The 16,861-nt window shown below is 59.0% G+C and overlaps 1 protein-coding gene across 2 annotated transcripts in view; it reads right to left on the reverse strand.

The window, feature by feature from the left end:
* Positions 1–12: 12 nt before the first annotated feature.
* The window catches only part of CUX1 (cut like homeobox 1), a 348,366-nt gene continuing 331,517 nt past the window's right edge, over positions 13–16,861 (reverse strand). For both annotated transcript variants that reach the window (XM_070460260.1, XM_070460259.1), the window contains exons 15-23: positions 8,934–9,061; positions 8,129–8,195; positions 7,518–7,627; positions 4,197–4,313; positions 3,019–3,102; positions 2,418–2,474; positions 1,937–2,017; positions 1,111–1,175; positions 13–907 (exon numbers count right to left, since the gene is read on the reverse strand). In XM_070460260.1, coding sequence (XP_070316361.1) covers positions 838–907; positions 1,111–1,175; positions 1,937–2,017; positions 2,418–2,474; positions 3,019–3,102; positions 4,197–4,313; positions 7,518–7,627; positions 8,129–8,195; positions 8,934–9,061 — 779 coding nt within the window. In that variant the 3' untranslated portion in view covers positions 13–837. The remainder of the gene's footprint in view (positions 908–1,110; positions 1,176–1,936; positions 2,018–2,417; positions 2,475–3,018; positions 3,103–4,196; positions 4,314–7,517; positions 7,628–8,128; positions 8,196–8,933; positions 9,062–16,861) is intronic.

Genomic DNA, 16,861 nt, shown 5'->3' on the forward strand with positions numbered 1-16,861 from the left:
CAGGGGCACCGGTGTGGCTGCAACAAGGCATTTATTCCAGATGTGCAAAGCTGAACACGCAGGTGCAAACCTAACTTAGGAAGATCTGCCAGTGGCCCCGGGGTGGCCATGCCAGGATGGCCCACTTCCAGCTCGTGGCCGAGAAGCCCCCGGGGCCCCTCAGACCAGTCCTTGGGTCTGAAGAGCCTGGGGCGTGGGTGCTCACTGGAGAGCAGTGAGCCAGAATATCTTGCTAAAGAAGAAAGCAAAAATCATAGTGCGTCTAAGGAGTTGGGAGGGGGTAACAAACTATCTTGCCCTCTGCGGTTCCCTTTCTTTTAGGGGTTGGGTGGGGCCATGATAAAGGAAGGTGCAGGGGGCTGGACTCAAACCCCGCTGTCCTTCCAGGAAGAGCTTCCATGCCTTGGGGGGATGGTGATGGATCTGAGGGGAGCCCAAGGGGATCCTGGGACGGCCCGGGGGACCCCCACTGGATTAATCATGGCCAGAATCAGTGGGAACTCAGTATCACAGCCAAGAGGTCTCTATCCCCAGGGCTAGAGGTCAGGCTGCTGGGTGGGACCCAAGCTGGGTCACCAGCTTGAGATGGACTTGAGGGGGGGTCCCTGAGGCCCAGGCTGGCTTGGCCTTGAGAGCTTTCTGGACTTAGGGAACCTGATGAGGCTAAGACCCTCTTTTAAGGGAGCCCAAGGAGACTTTGGGGACCTCTGGCACTGTTGGGTGGAGGGCAAGAGTCATCTACATGGGGGATTCTCCAGGGAAGCCTAAGTCATTAGAAGCAACTGAACAAGCAGGGGAACGCAGCCATCACTGTTGAGTCGGGGAAGCCTGGGGACATCACTGCCACAGGTCGTTGGCGGCCACCCCCTTGTCATCCTCGTGGAACTTGTGCAGGTGGTCGGCGAACCTGGGGGCCACAGAAACATCTGCTGAAGCCGAGTGTGAAAAAGAAAGAAATGTGGGAGTGGCGGGGGGCATGGAGGCCTCCAGGGGGTGTGCCCCCGTGGGTGGACCAGATGGGGGCAGTGATGGAAGGCTGGGTGGGGACAGGGAACATAAGAACATAAGGGTGGTGCTGGGGGCCGAGCGGGGGGCTGAGTGGGTCCTCACTTCTTGGCGCAGAAGGTGGCACAGTCCCGTTCCATGCTCTCGCTCCACGCCAGCTTGTAGAGCACCTGCCCCGAGGGAGAGACACGGTCAGCAGCCTCGCGGCCACTCCGGCCGTCCACCTGCCGCCCCTGGGCCTGGTTTCCTGACACATGACATTTCTTGTGGCCGCAGCCCCAGGCTGAGGGGGCGGGGCGCCTTAGAGATGCTACCTCTCGTGCCCACCAGCTTCAAGCTGGTCAGACAGGCCTGGGCATGGAGCTACCATCCCTAGCATCGCTGGGCATACCACTGGCAGCACCAGGACCGGTTGGGCCCTGGGGTCAGAGCTGGAGCCCGGGTTGGCCATATAGGGGCCATCTTGACTGTGGCCTCGCTGGGGGTGAGGGGTCCCTGAGGCTGAAGGCTTCTGCAGGCATGCGCCTACCCCTGCTTCTCCCTCCACTGGGCGGACACGCGGGCACCACCAGGCCCCCGTATGTGCTGTGCCCGGGAGCTAGACTGCCTCTCCGTCCCCCAGGAGGTTCAGCTCAAGGTGCCCCTCCCTGTGCGGCCCACCTGGGTCCCTCAGCAGTGACTACTGTTAGACCTCCTTTCCCATCCACCAGCCTCCCTCCGTGGCCCTCCCCTCCGCCAAGCCCCGCTCCCAGGGCCGGGCCCTGCATGGAGTCGCACAGGCTGCTGCCCCAGCCAGAGGGCCTGCCGGGTGGGCTTGTCGTCCCCAAAGGCCCGCGATGGGGACAGAGCGGCTGAGCGCAGACTCCCTGCAGGCGGGCGGTAGGTGGGGGGACCGTGGTGAATGTCTCCCTGGCCACGCCTAGATCCTCACCAGGAAGACCAGGAGGTGCAGGAACAGTGTGTAGAAGAAGCCGATGGTGCGGGCCATCTTGTTGGAGAGAACCAGCCGCCCCTGGGGAGCAAGCAAGGCCTGAGTGGGGTGGGGCGAGTCTCACCCACCCCTGCCGGGTTCACCCACCCAGGGCAGCCGGGGGAGCGAAGGGCAGGAAAAATAGGCTGCCGCTCCAGCGTTCAGGCTGGGAACGCGGGGCCTCAGGAATGCTAGGGAATGGCGCCCCCGTGTGGCCACGTCCAGAATCTACCGTGAATAATAGGGCTGTCACGGAGACGGACAGACTGCCCCCGCCTCCCGCCCCGGCTAGGGTCACACAGCCACTCCACCGGGCCTGCGACGGGCAGCGGGGTCCCTGGGGCTTTCCAGACTGGGCTGGAGGGCAGGTGACCAGGTGCCCAGAGTTGGAGGCAAAGGCCCAATCTGGGGGGGCATGGTGGGGTGGTGGGGGGAGACTCACCATGCTGAGTGTGGCCTTGTCCCAGGGGCTCAGGCTCAGGTATTTCCGCTGCCGCTCCTGAAGGGGGAGGAGGGATGAGGAGAGGACCCCCAAAGGCCCCCAGAGCCCCAGCTCACTGCAGAGAGGGACCCTGCCCTGCTGTCCCTGCAGGGCTCTGGGGTGTGGAGGCTGCCAAGGGCACCCTGGTGCCCAATCCCACTCAGGGCTAGTGACGGCAGCTGCTGCCCCCTCTGAAGTGGCCGATTCTGAACACGGAGGGTCTTCAGGGCAGGGGAGGGAGGGTGACAAGCCCCCTCCCCACCACCGTAAGTCACCTGACACCGCGAAGCTCTTTGCCCGTGTGCCTGCCCCCGAGTGCACACCTGGGGTTAACCGGGTCACGGTCGCACACCCTCACGGGGCCGTCAGCATCAGCTGGTGTTCCAGGCCTGCCCTGGTGGACCCCAGGCCTCCCCGGAACCAAAGTGATCGTGGGGGCTGCCCTGGTGGTCTGGGGTGTCACGGTGCAGTGTGTGTGGGCTGGTGGAGGGGGGCCAGAGGGAGCCCGAGGCCAGGTGAGCTGGTGGGTGCCCCGGGCTGCCCCGCGGCCGGGCCCACGCACCCGCTTGCTGAAGGAGGAGAAGGGGTCCAGGCGCTCCTCGTACTGGGTTGAGTAGCGCAGTTCCGTGTCGTCACTGCCGCCGCCCTGCAGGAAAGGGAGGAGGAGAGACCCGGTCAGCGCACCCAACAGGAGGGCTGGAGCCAATGGACTGCAGCCCGACAGCCTCACAGGGAGCCTCAGTCTCCTTTTCCGCACGGTGGAGGCGGGGACAGGGCCCCGGGTGACGGTGTGACATATGGTGCCTTGTGTCCAGGGGCGCTGCCCGGGATCAGGGGTCTTCTCCCTGGGGTCGGGGTCACCGTGCCTCAGGACAGGTAGGGGGAGCTAAGACCCAGAGGGCAGCTGGAATGTACAAGGGCGGGGCCCGGTGCAGGGAGGTGGGTCTGGAGGGGCTTCGCTGGGAGAGTGCAGGGTGGCTCTGGGGAACAGACCGGCACCTGGGAGATGAAGGCCGCCCCCCAGCCCTGCAGCAGGCCACGCAGCGAACTAGAACTAGTTCGCATGGAGCCTGGGCGCCCTCTGGTGGCCTGAGAACAGCTTCAACTGGTGGTTTGGGGGCGGGTGGCTGAGTCTTGGACTTGTCCCCCAGCCAGCGCGTCACCACTCCATCCTTCTGCCCAGTCCATCTCCCCAGGGCCTCAGAAGGGTTTTCCTGCACGAGGTGGTCTCCTGTGAGCCCTGGGGGCTGAGAGAAGCTGGGGAGGGCCCTCCTGGCTCAGAATAGAGTGGGTAGTTTTCTATTCCAATCTGATTGATAGGTTTTTGGAATGTTGAACCCAATTCTGGTATTTTTTTTTTTTAATATAAGTTTAAAACATATGAATCCCCCACAGTTGTCCTGTATGTCCAACATCCCTAGGGTTAAATTTCCAGATCCTGGGGTCAACTAGTGGGTCCCCCTATTTCACAGAGGACTCACGTGGGCCTGAGTCCTGTGAGCCCTGCCTCTTTCTGAACCTCATTACCTCCTGGCTGGGGCTTCTGATGAACAAAACTCCATCAGGGCTCCACAGCTTAGGGAGGATAGCTGGCAAGCCTGGGGCGGGGGGTGTGGGATGGTCTCTGGGCGTCCCAGGCCCATGGCTGCCCAGCAGCTCACTGCCCCCAGCCGTCCTGCTGGGACCACTCCTCTCCCTAGACCGGTTCAGCTTGGAAGCAGGGGGCCGGGGGGCGCTTACCCGGCCAGGGTAGCTCTGCAGGAACTTGATCTTCTCAAAGAGCTTGATGTTGTCCGCGCGCAGGCTGTCTAGCTCGGTCTGCAGAGCTTGGATGGTGTGCTGGGCCAGGCGGTTCTCCTGGGGGCAGCCGGGCGGGTGAGTGGGTGGGCAGGACCCGCAGTGGAAGGAGTTGGGGGAGAGGCCTCCATGCTGGCATGGGTCCCACTCTGTCTACCCTAAGCCCCTGCTTGGCCTGAGGTCACATCCTAGACCTGCCAGCCTCTGCTCAAAGCCCGGGGAGACCACAGCAGGCAGAAGTCACAGTCCTTGGGTCACTTTCTTTTATTCTTTTTTTTTTTCTTATTTTCCTGGGTCACTTTCTTCATGTTGTTTGTTTATGGTATCAGCTTAAAATTATTGTTGAGATATATTTCATATAACATAAACATCATTTTATTTTTTTTATTTTTTTTTTTTTCTTTCTTTTTTTTTTTTTTTAATTTTTATTAGTTGGAGGCTAATTACTTTACATCATTACAGTAGTTTTTGTTATACATTGATATGAATTAGCCATGGATTTACATGTATTCCCCATCCCAGTCCCCCCTCCCACCTCCCTCTCCACCCGATCCCTCTGGGTCTTCCCAGTGCACCAGGCCCGAGCACTTGTCTCATGTACCCAACCTGAGCTGGTTATCCGTTTCACCCTAGATAATACACATGTTTCAATGCTGTTCTCCTGAAACATCCCACCCTTGCCTTCTCCCAGAGTCCACAAGTCTGTTCCATACATCTGAGTCTCTTTTTCTGTATAAACATCATTTTAATGTATAATTCATTTTTTTCAATACATTCACAATGTTATGCAACCATCTTTAATTTGCATATTTAATTTAACATGCAAATTATATTTAATTTAATTTCAGAATTAAAATTAATTTTAATCAGTTAATTAAAATTAATTTCAGAATATCTCTATCACCCTAATAAGAAACCCCACACCTGTCATCACTCACTCCTCATGCTTTCCTCCCCCGACCTCCGACAACCACTAGTCTACTTCCTGTCTCAATGGGTTTGCCTCTTCTGGACGTTTTATAAAAATGAAACCATACAATATGTGATTTTAATGTTTGCCAACCTAGGGGCAAAGTGACATGTGAACTCATCTTCCAACTTATTAAAATGCTTAAAGAGGTGTTTTCTTCACACTGTGAAAAATTCAAAAGCGCAAAAATGTCCATGGTAGTGTGGCAGTTCCTCAAAAATTTAAAAATACAATCACCGTATGGTCCAGCAATTCTACTTCTGGGTGTACACCCCAAAGAACTGAACGCAGGGACTGTGAGATAACTTGCTCACCCATGTTCATGGCAGCATATTCATAAGAGCTAACAGGCGGAGCAACCCAAGTGTCCATGGACAGGTGAAAGGACAAACAAACTGTGGTCCAGCCACACAATGGAATATTATGCAGCCTTAAAAAAGAAGGAAATTCTGACACATGCTACGGCATGGATAAACCTGGAGGGGATTAAGCTGAGCGAAATAAGCTAGAAACAAAAAGACACATATTCTATGATTCCACCTATATAAGATACATAGAGTGGCCGAATTCATAGAGACAGGATAGAATGGTGGAAGGTGGCAGGAGGGAAAGAGGAGTGAGTGTTTAAACAGTGCAGAGTTTCAGTTTGGGAAGATGAAAAAGTTCTGGAAATGGGTGGTGGTGGGAGTTGCCTAACAACATGAATGTACTTAATGCCACTGTGTTGCATTTAAAAATGGTTAAGATGATAAATTTTAAGTGATGCATCTTTTGCGTGTTCAGTCATGTCTGACTCTTTGCAACCCCATGGACTGTAGCCCGCCAGGCTCCTCTGTCCACGGAATTTCCCAGGCAAGAATATCGGAGTGGGTTGCCATTTCCTCCTCCAGATGTATGTTTTACCACAACTTAAAACACGTACATGGTAAAAGAGAAAGTCTAGATTTTTAAAGCAGAAGGCACAATCTTATAAATCCTCCTTCCACCCCACTTGATCTAGTTTGAAGACCTTTTTAAAGGGCTGCCTAGCCTTCCATGGTGATTGTCCCTAGCCCTCGAGGGGCATGGGTGTTCCCTGTCCACTTTCACGAAGGTAGCTGTAAGGGGAGCCGTCCTGATGGTCCTCCATTTGAAGCCTCTTGCTCTGGAGCCCAGATCACAGGGGGTCCCACTGGATCTGGTTCACCCTTGTCACTGGACCAGCGTGGGGCCCGGCCTGCATGGGTACTCAGTGAATGTCGGCCTCCTGGAGACCTCAACCTTTTCTGCCCCATGGGGGAGCTGCGGATGCAGAGGGAAGGGGCGAGATATTTCACCGCCTGCTCAAGTGGTGACTCTTTGAGAAGATGGAAACCTTCTTGGCTCCTCTTTCTACTGGGAGAGAGATCGGAGGACCTGGGCTGGCTGGCTCTGTGGGATGGAAGCAGGGGTCTGCAGAGTCCCCAAGGGGACACTGCATGTGAAAGACCCACGTGCAGCTGGACTGGTTGCCTTTTTCCCCCCAAATACTTAATTAATTTATTTATTTGGCTGTGTCGGGTCTTGATTGTGGTGTGCGGGTCCTATAGTTGCCCTGTAGCACGTGGGATCTTAGTTCCCGAACCAGGGATTGAACCTGTGTCCCCTGGATTGGAAGGCAGATTCCTAACCACTGGACCCCCAGGGAAGTCCCCGGGCTGGTCACCTTTGCAGACTAGACTGGCTTCTCCTATGGGTTCTCTCCAGGAGGATCACTAGTTGGGTGCTTAGCAGCCAGCAGGCTCTCTCGGACTCCACAGAGCGCCTGGCCTTCTCTAGACTGTTCCTCTTCATAGGGTTCAAGATCCGCCTCCCTGGGACCTGCCCCTGCTTCCCACCCCTCCACCTGATTGAGATGTTTCTTTCTGGACCACGGTGACCACCACCAAATTGTCTTCCTGGGCCAAGTCTCTATTCTAGACTGACTGCCCGAGTGACCTTCTTACCCTCCATCCTGGCAGTGGTGGTCCCCCCCTTCTATCACACCCCAGCCTGGCAGTAGGGATCTTGCCTGGCGACTCTCTGTTTTGTCCCTGGACTCCCTTCTGGCTCCTTGACCCCATGGTTCTGTTCACGTGTTTACCTGGAGGGTCTGATTCTCCTTTCAAAGCCCAGTGTGATGTCACCTCCTCTAGGCATCCCTCCCTGACCACACAGAACAAATATAATCCCACTGAGGTCTGTGGTCTGTGACACATCTTTCTCCCCTACACCTGTGTGTCCTCCACCATGTCCTCAGGCCCGTAGAGTGTCGGGGAGGGGGGGATGTGACTCACTGCCTCCAGCTCCTGGTTCCGGGCCCGGAAGCGCTCCCTCTGGCTGGAGATGATGGACAGCAGCGAGTCCACCTGGCCCTCGGGGAGAGAGCTGGCAGGTGCCGAGGGTCCTAGGATGGAGGGGACAGTGGCTTGGGGGTAGTGGGGGGTGGGGTGGGAACAGCCCAGTGGGGGGCCCTCAGGTCACCAGCTCCGAGGGGGCTCTAGCTGAGTGCCATGGGGTGGAAGCAAAGGGACACTGAGGGGACTGGGTGGCCCTGCCACCACCACTGTGTCCTGGCCTCAACACTCGGGGGCCACCTCCGCTCCAGCCCTTGGCTGCCTCTCAGGGCTGGGCCCCACCCCCACCAGGGAGATGATCAACACCCACCAGCCTGTGACAGGCCCCTGGCAGGGCTGAGCTGGTCAGGGTTCCCACGGTGGGGGTGTCAGACTGAGGCCTACAGGGGCAAGTCGGGGGCTCACCCCTCTGGTGAGTTTCTGCTGCCTTGCTGGCCCGGGGGCCTGGCCTCCTCTGACAGAGGTGTGTGCTCTTTAGGGCCCAGGTGACACCACCTCGGCTCCTGTCCCCCTCTCCCGCCCAGCTCATCATGGCCTGGGTCCCTCCTCACCATAGAACAGGGCAGTGGCCTCCTTGATGGGCTCAGGAATCTTCTCCAGGCCGAGCTCCACTGCGCCCTGCAGGTGTGAGGGAGAGGTCAGCGAGGCATCTATACACTTGGCAGTGAACACAGCCGTCCAGGGGGCCAAGTATGCAGATGGCAAGGGGCGGGGGGGGGGCGGTCCAGCGGCAGGGGCTGGACACGGCGGTGGCCACAGGAGGGCCTGGAGAGGGTGTCTCACGGGGGCCATCAAGGCGCAGGTGGTTCGCCCCGAGGCCAGAGTTCAGTGTGGGGCTCCCACCTGGCTGCTCGGCTCTGATGGGCACGGGAGGCTGGGTGACCCCGGCCCTACCCGCCAGCCTGCCGTATCACCCCAGGCCAGCCCCATTTCTCTCCCTGGGCTCCGTTTCTTTGTCTGGGAAACGAGGTGGGCAATATGATGATGACCCCTGAGGATTCTGGGACTCTGGCCATTCCTAATCTCGGGGCCTGGGGTCCTCTAGCTGTGGGATGGGTGGATAGTCCTGGCCTTGCTTCTGCCCAGAGCTCTCAGGGCCGAGGGCCAAGCCAGCACCCAGAGGAAGGGGCCTTTGTGCCCTTAGGCTGCAGCCTGCTGTCCCGAATAGGGCCTTTGTGGTGAAGTGAGCAGACAGCCCCTGGAGGTTGTAGATGACAGGCCCTGTGGGGCTTAGCATGGGCCCAGAGGACACCAGCTGCTCAAGGACGGGCTGGCTGGCTTGGAAAGTCAGCATTTTGTGAGGCTGAAGGCAGGTGGGCAGGTGGGGAGGGGGCGGGGGGCGGGGGGTGGGCTCACCTCGGCGTCCGGCCGCTGGATGGACTGGATGGTGCTTAGGTCCTGCTCCAAGCGGGCGATCAGCTCCCTCTGCTCTGCTGCCGTGGCTGTGAGCTCAGTGACGTGGACCTGCAGCTCCGCGCAGCGCCCTGGGCCAAAGGAAGACGTGGCTGTCAGAGGGCCCCGAGGTGCGCGCCCTGCTCTGTGCCTGTGCCCCTGCCCGGGGGACCAGCCCTAGGGCCCTCCTGGCATGGGAACTCACTCTGCCCAAGAACTCTCTGGGTTTGGGAAGGAAGGAGCCCAGGTCAGAGATTTAGGAGAAATGCCTTCCCTGACCACCGCCATCAACCCCCAGCTCCGCAGTGACCCGCCTCTCTCCCTCTGTAGGCCTCATGGCCTCCGTCAAGCAGGACAAAGAGGCTGAACCCAAAGAGTCCCGCGCTTTCTCCACGGCTGATGCTCTGGGATAATGACCAGAGGGAGGCCCCAGTGGGTAGGAGGGGGGGAAGGTAAGGGAGGTACACTGGGTGGGTTGGGGGGGACAGGTAGACCCCCTCAGACCTGACGGGGTGGGCGGGAGTGGACCTCAGACTGGCTCAGCCCCTCCCCTAACAGGATTCAGCACACTGTTAGGGATGGGGCGGCGCCCCTGGGACCTCCCTGGTCCCCAGCTCCCGGGGCCTTCTCCCCTGTCCCAGCACCGGGTGTCGTCTTTACAATAAAGCAAATCCCAAATAGTTCCGTGTGGAGACTTCCCCGTGCTCTGGGAGGGTGGGAGTCATTGATGAGTCTCCCCGTGGGTGCCTTCAGCTGCCGTCGGCAGGGAGGACAGCGGTGGCCCAGGAAAGGACAGGCCCGGGTTGGAGGAAGTCAGTCCTGAAGACTCGTTGGAAGGACTGATGCTGAAGCTCCACTACTTTGACCCCTTGATGCGGACAGCCGACTCATTGGAAAAGACCCTGATGTTGGGCAAGATTGAAGGCAGGAGGAGAAGGGGGTGTCCGAGGATGAGAGGGTTGGATGGCATCGCTGACTTGACGGACCTGAATTTGAGCAAGCTCTGTGCGAGCGTGAAGGACAGGGAAGCCTGGCGTGCTGCATTCCCCGGGGTCGCAGAGTCGGACATGACTGAGTGGCTGAACAGCAGCCCTACGTCTGGTTGGCTGTGACTCCGGGCAGCGGCCTGCGCTGCTGGGACTCATTTACACAGTGACAAACCCTGCTCCTTGGGCAGGGATGGTGGCCTAGGCCCCAGGCCCTTGAGGGTAGACAGTATGGCCACCAGGGGGCAGTATGGCCCCAGAAATGTCCCAAGGCCTCGAGCTGTGGGCAGAATAGCCCTGGGCCCTCTCATGCAGCCTGCTCACCCGCACCTGCTCCATCTCCCGGTGCCGGCTGCACACCAAGCTCTTTACACATCTCACTACGGTCCGATCGGTCAGATACAATGATTGTACGGACAGAGCTACCAAGGCTTCCCGGCCTGGGACCAGATCCCCCGGGGTATGCACCCCCCGCCGTGATGATGCCCTCCCCACGCCAGGATTCAGGCCCCGAGGGGACCTGTCCCGTCTGTCACCACTGGGCCCCCTCTTCACCTGGCAGGTCGGTGGTGTTGCCTGACGTGAGGGGTCTGAGACGGGGCGGGGAAAGAGGCCGCACCTGAGGGCAGGGCTGGGGCATGGAGGGAAGGCTGTGGGGGGCAGGTTTAAGGTCCGGCCTTCAGCCTGCAGGGCCCAGAGAGACCCCCAAAATGCAGCACCCCCTGGGCTGGGCAAAGAGGCCTTGGTGAGCATCGCATACACTTAGGAGGGAGGTGGACGGGAGTTGTGGTGAGGCGTAGGCAGAGGGCGGCATGATTAGTGATCAAGTGGACCGAGGGAGGGGACAGGTTTGGTTCTAGGCGCTAGGTGTCCAGAGGGACGGCTACAAACAGGAGCACGTCCAAAAACGGCGCCGGGCAGACAGACCTCTGGGGATGAGCAGGAGCATGGGGAGCCCAGAGAGGGCTCGGGGGGCAGCCGCCCACCCCGAGGGGCAGAAGGGACAAGGCGGAGGCCGGGGAGCCTGTGAGGCAGCCCGGTGTCCGGGCCCAGGAGGTGTGCACCGAGCGGTTCCGCGGGGACCCAAGCGCGGCTGGAAGGTTGGACGAAACGCGGGTGAGATGATCCCGCAGCCAGGTCTGGGGGAGGAGCGACTCGCAGCTCCAGGAGCCGTCCGTGGGTGGGGGGTTCGCACGTGTGCTCCCGTCTGCTGCCCTGGGGATGGACACGCTGGCCCCTGCTCACCGAGGTCCCTGATGGCAAGCCCTCTGTTCTACGTGGCCCCCCCGGCCAGCGGGCGCCAGGCCGCGGCCGCTCCTGCCAATGCTCCCGGACACTTGGTGAGCCACCGAGGAGACCTCTGGGGGTGCAAGGCTGAGTGTTGTGGGTGGCTGTCCCCCAAGAAGTGTCTCTGGGTGAAGCCAAGGGCCATCCTGGCAGGCGTGGAGGTGACTGCCCGGGAGGCACAGGGAAGCTGGGCAAAGGCGGGGTGGCAGAGGCAATGGGGCAGGGCTACCAGAGGGCCCTGGGGGGCGGCGGGAGACCTGCCACCCCTCCCTTCCTTCTGTCTCCTTTGCTGGGGGTGGGAACACGCAGACTGAGGTTTTGGGATCATGTTGCTAAATGGCCACTTGGTGTCAGGGGAGGGTCCTGAGATGGAGTCTGGCAGGCCTGGGCTTGAATTCTGGCCCTGCGGCAAGGCAATAGAAGGTCCTGGAAAGACCCGTGATCCCCACTGTCGCAGAGAACCCACGTGGGTAGGCCCATGCCTGGAACTGACCCCTCAAATGGGGAAGGGGTGAGAGGCTGTATAGCTGGGCTCTGGCAAGCCTGAAGCGCTTAGTAGAACAGCTAGAGGGATGCACATGATGGGAAGTGGGACCCAGGGGTCTGAGGCTGGAGATGCAGGTCGGGGAGACCTCCAGGGGTCTGGAGAACACCTGAACAGGACTTCTGGGGATGTTGACATTTTCTGGGGTATCCTGGGAATGACCCAGAGAGGACGTAGCAGGAAGCAGAGTGAGGTCAGGAGGAAGCGTGTTAAGGCCCCAAGTCAAATAGGGACCATCCGTGAGTAAGGAGGGGTCACCGGTGTCTCAAGAAAGGTTGGAGAGTTTGGTCAGGGTGGTGGTGGAGTGAGGGGTGGCAGGGGTGCAGAGGGGGGATGTGAGGCCAAGCCCACTTCAGACAGATACCAGATGGGGGTGGGGCGTGCTCGAGACAGGGGGTCGTCAGGAGGACGCTGCGGGATGGGGTTTGTGCAGCCCAGAGGAGAGGGTGCGTCTTGGAGGGGGCGGGTGGGGGGGCGGGGATGTGTGGAGAGAGAACCCCTTGCCTCTGAAATGTTTTGCCCATGTCAGGCAGGCACAAGACAGCCCCCCTCCCCTTATCAAGGTTCATGGGACCTCGCCCTGGGAGAATCCGGGAAGGCCTTCTGGGGCGTACGTTTCACAGAGGGGAGAAAGAAAGCAGAGTGACTATGACCGTGGCAGGATGATTAAAGGCAGAAACTTATCCCAGTCTGAGTCAGGGGGCAAAGTCTGGGGGCATCACACCGGGGGCTTTCCTGAAGGTGGGGGACCCCTTTATTCAGTCAGCCACAGACAAGCCAGGAGGGAGCTCTGGGGGGGTCAGCATTGTCTCTGCCTGGAGAGCTCCAAGAGGCACGCGGCTGCCAGCACACCCACCCCCTCCCCGCTCTGTGCCCACAGGCGGCCAGAGACAGTGCCTGAGATGCCAGCGCCTTGGCTCCGCCGCCAGGGTGTTCCCCAGCAGGTCTCCTCCGTGTCCTGCAGCCCTTGCTTCTTTCCACAAGCTCACAAGCACATTCTTCTCCCATCTGAAATGCACCACCCCCCCACCCCCTGCCCCCGCCATTCTCTGACTCCATGCCCCTTTTCAGCAAAACTCCCTGAGGAAGCTGCCTAGCTAGTCTCCAGTGTCCACTTCCTTAAAACTTCCCCGTCAGACCTGGACACCCCCTATGCCAACGGTCCTGGCCAAGGTCACCGATGACCTTGCACCTTGCTCTGTCCTCGTTTCTCAGCCCTCATCTTACTGACTCATCAGCACTTGCTCCCAGGGCACGGCCCTGGGCTTACTGCCACCGCTGGCCGCTCCTTCTTGGTTTCCTTTGCGGGTCCTCCTCCCCTCTAAGCTCCCAATGCTGCTGCACCCAGGGTGCTGCCCCTGCGTGCCTTTCTCTCAGCTCTCATTCACTCTGGCCACCTCTGGTGACATTTATGAGCCGACGACCCTCCAATGCACGGACATCTCCAGTGCACTCCTTTTCCTGGGTTCATCCTCCAATGGTATCTCAGCCTTAACAGGCCCAGAGTGAAGCCTGACTTCCCCACTCCCTCAGCCTGCTTCACTGCAGCAGAAGCCCCTGGCACACGGCCCCAGGAGGCAACGTCCTCAGGGCTGAGAGGAGCAGAGGCCAGGCCGTGCTTCAGTGGCTCAGACCAAACCCCTGGGGCCCTCCCTGCCCTCTCTATCCCTCCTGACAGCTCCGCTGTCACATGGCTTGTTTTGGCTTTCCCTTCGGTTCAGATCCAGAATCCAATCGGTTTCACCCCTGCCCCCACCTGGTCCGAGTCACAACCTCCCACCTGGACTGTGGCCGCAGCCCCTGCTCTCCCTCCTTCTGCCCTCACCCTTAGAACCCAGTCATGAAGCAAGACCAGGAGAGCCTTTTAAACAGTGAGACCAGACCATCCTCCCTTCAAACCCCATCATCCCCCGCGTCCCTTGGAGTAGCGGCAGCCAGAGCCCCAGCAGGCGGCACCTGCCGCGCCTCCCCCTTGCCTACCCCTTGCCTCTCTGACCTCATCGCCGCCCGTCCCTCCTGCTGGTCACTCTGCTCCAGCTGAACTGGTTTCCAGGCACGGTTCTGTGCCACAGGACCTTTGCACTTGCTGCCTCCTCTGCCTGAAACATTCTTTCCTTGGGCGTCTGCACGGTTCATCCCCTTGCCTCTGTCAGGACTGCCTGCACGTTACCTTCTTAGTGAGGCCTATCCTAACTGCCTATTTATTTATTTATTTTAAAAATTATTTACTTATTTGACTGCACCGGGTCTTAGATGCAGCAGGCAAATTCTGAGTTGTGGCACACGAGATCTAGCTCCCTGACCAGGGATTGAACCCAGGCCCCCTGCATCGGGGTTGGTCGTGGATTCTGAGCCACTGGACCACCAGGGAAGTCCCTGTGTGTGTGTGTGTGTGTGTGTGTGTGTGAAGTCGAGTCAGTTGTGTCTGACTCTTTGCAACCCTGTGGACTATATAGCCCACCAGAATCCATGGGATTCTCCAGGCAAGAATACTGGAGTGGGTTGCCATGCCCTCCTCTACGGGATCTTCCCACCCCAGGGATCGAACCCACGTCTCTTAGGTCTACCCGCATTGGCAGGTGGGTTCTTTACCACTAGTACCACCTGGGAAGCCCCGGGAAGCCCTGGACTACCTATCTAAAACTTTAACCCCTCCACGTGTCCTTCCTGTCCCCTTGCCTTCTTTCCCATAACACTTATCACCGTCTAAGCGGCCGGGTGATTCATTTATATCTATTGTCTTCCTCCCGCACAGGAAGGTCAGCTCCTTGTTTGTCCCTGGCTGTAACCCCAGGGTCCAGAGCAGTGGCCCACGGTGAGCCCTCAGTGTGCTATTAGCTGGAGGGTCTGGCCTGGTAGAGAAGCACTGTGTCCTCCCTAGAGGACTCAGCGGGAGCCTACACAGGGGTCCCCAGGCTGCAGGGCCTCCCAGGGGGCAGAGGCAGCAGGAGCCTGGCTGGGTCAGCTGGCCTCGGCTGGGCCCACCACCTGGTTCAGACTCAGGCCTCACCCAGGCCCCTCCAGGCCATGCCCTGGCTTTGGGCCTGCCTGCAGATCTGCCAGAGCGGAGCCCCAGGGCGACCCTGCAACCCATCAGTGGGTGCGTACTTGCTGGGAGCCTCCAGTGGGGTGGGGGTACATCCTCCCTGGCTGGGGCCCTGTCTTTCCCTGCATGGTTACAGACATTCTCAGCGACATCTGAATTCCTTCTTGATGTTATTCATAGAAAAAGCATCACCTGGTGAGACGTCACCTCCAGATCTGGCTTTGTTCTTACCAACGGTATGGTCACACCCCCCTCCAAATGCCTCCCCTCACTTACACCCTACCCCAGCACCGCGGCCTCCTGCTCCACTGACCCGCCACATTGTCGCCCTCTGCTTCTGGGCACGTGCTGACCTCCATTTGGGCGTCCTCGCTGCCTGTCCATCACAAACGCCTCCTCCCACTTCAAGGCCACACTGGGCTGGAATCTGCTAGCCCTTTTGCAAGTCCCCGCCGACGACACAACAGTTCTCCCCAGTCCTCTGTGTTCTTACCCTGGCTCCCCGGGAGCGGATCCGCAAAATGCATGCCCCTCTGCCCCCCGCAAAGCCAACATCTAGGGCCATGGAGGAGGTAGTCGCAACATACCCCGAGGCTGCCACACGAAAGCCCTTGAAAACACAAGCTGCGGATGAGCCACGCACGTTAATAACATTACTGTGTCACCTTACGCGGTATAAACCTGCCATTCCCCAGTGCAGGAAATAAGGTACAGTTTTGTTCAGATCCACTTAACCAGAGAGAAAGGAGGAAAGCTGTGCCCAGGGAGGCTGAACACTGCTCGCGTGGGGACAGCGCCCGACTGCAGTTGGCGCATCAAATCGCGCTTGTTTCTCTGCCTCTGGTGCTGGCTGTTTACGAAGACAGGAGCCGGCGCCACAAAACCACGTGCAATTGCAGTTCTGCTTAATTAAATCTCACTGCAAGAGCAAGGAGAGCTTCTGGGTAAAAAGACTTTGTCTTAGGTACTTTTCTTTTTTTTACATTTTATATTTCAACTTAAAGGATTTTTTTTAAAAGGATTTTTTTGGTGTACCTAAACTAGCAAACAGAAAATGATTGCAGTTAGGTTTTTTCAGTGCCAAACTGGGAGAGCCTTACTGATTTTACGTAATTTCTCCCGTGGTGGGAGATGGGCAGACATTTGGGGGCAGCTCTGGACACTTCCACATCCGGGTGATGGAGGAGATAGGCTTGGGAGGGCCCAGCTCTGGTGGGGAGGCTTTCCCTGCTTCAGGGTCTCCTGTGGAGGGCGCATTGAGTCTAGCTTAGCTCACGCTTCTGTATCACCAGTGGGAACTTCACATTCTGAAACGCACAGATCAAGGCACAATCAACAAATACACTCTGCCCCCACCCACCAGTCAAAGGCCGGGGAGGATGGCGGTTCTCTTCCAACCCTCTAGATCCCGAGACGAGAAACATCCTTGGTCACAAGCCTGTGGACCACCGGGCAGCCACGTCTGCGGGGCTCTCCCGCCTCCAGCCCCGAGCGCTGGCTGGAGAGGCCCTTTCTCAGGAGCCCGATCCTTCCAGAAGCCCGCGAGACACCGTTCCCTCCTTCCTCCTCTCACTCACTTGCCCGCACTCACAGGTGCCCTGAGCTCGTCCTGCTCCACATCACAGGGGTTAGGGAACAGATCGAGAGACCCCGCCATGCTCCTCAAACCCGCAGGCTGAGGCTGGGCGGCTGGCCGGGCACAGGCTGCGGCCATCAGTCAGCCCAGGGCCACGCCCGGCGTGGTCAGCCAGCCTTCCTGGTCTTCACCAGCCTGTGAGACACGTGGTGGCCCTGTTTCACAGACAAGGAAGCCGGTGCTGGGAGGGCCAGGCCTCCAAAGGTGCCAAGAAGCCAGCGGGCACACAGGGCCTCATGTGTACCCAGAAGGAGACCCGTGGACAGCGGGGACAGCTGGCCTCCAGGTCCCCCACGCATCCTACCCAGGTTTCTGCCGACACCCGGCCCCGACGCCACATGCCCGAGGAAGCACGGGAGGAAGGCAGTGCTCGAGGTGCCCTTTGGACCCAGA

The sequence above is a fragment of the Odocoileus virginianus genome, chromosome 33, assembly GCF_023699985.2.
Source record: "Odocoileus virginianus isolate 20LAN1187 ecotype Illinois chromosome 33, Ovbor_1.2, whole genome shotgun sequence".
In the NCBI taxonomy this organism is placed as follows: domain Eukaryota; kingdom Metazoa; phylum Chordata; class Mammalia; order Artiodactyla; family Cervidae; genus Odocoileus; species Odocoileus virginianus.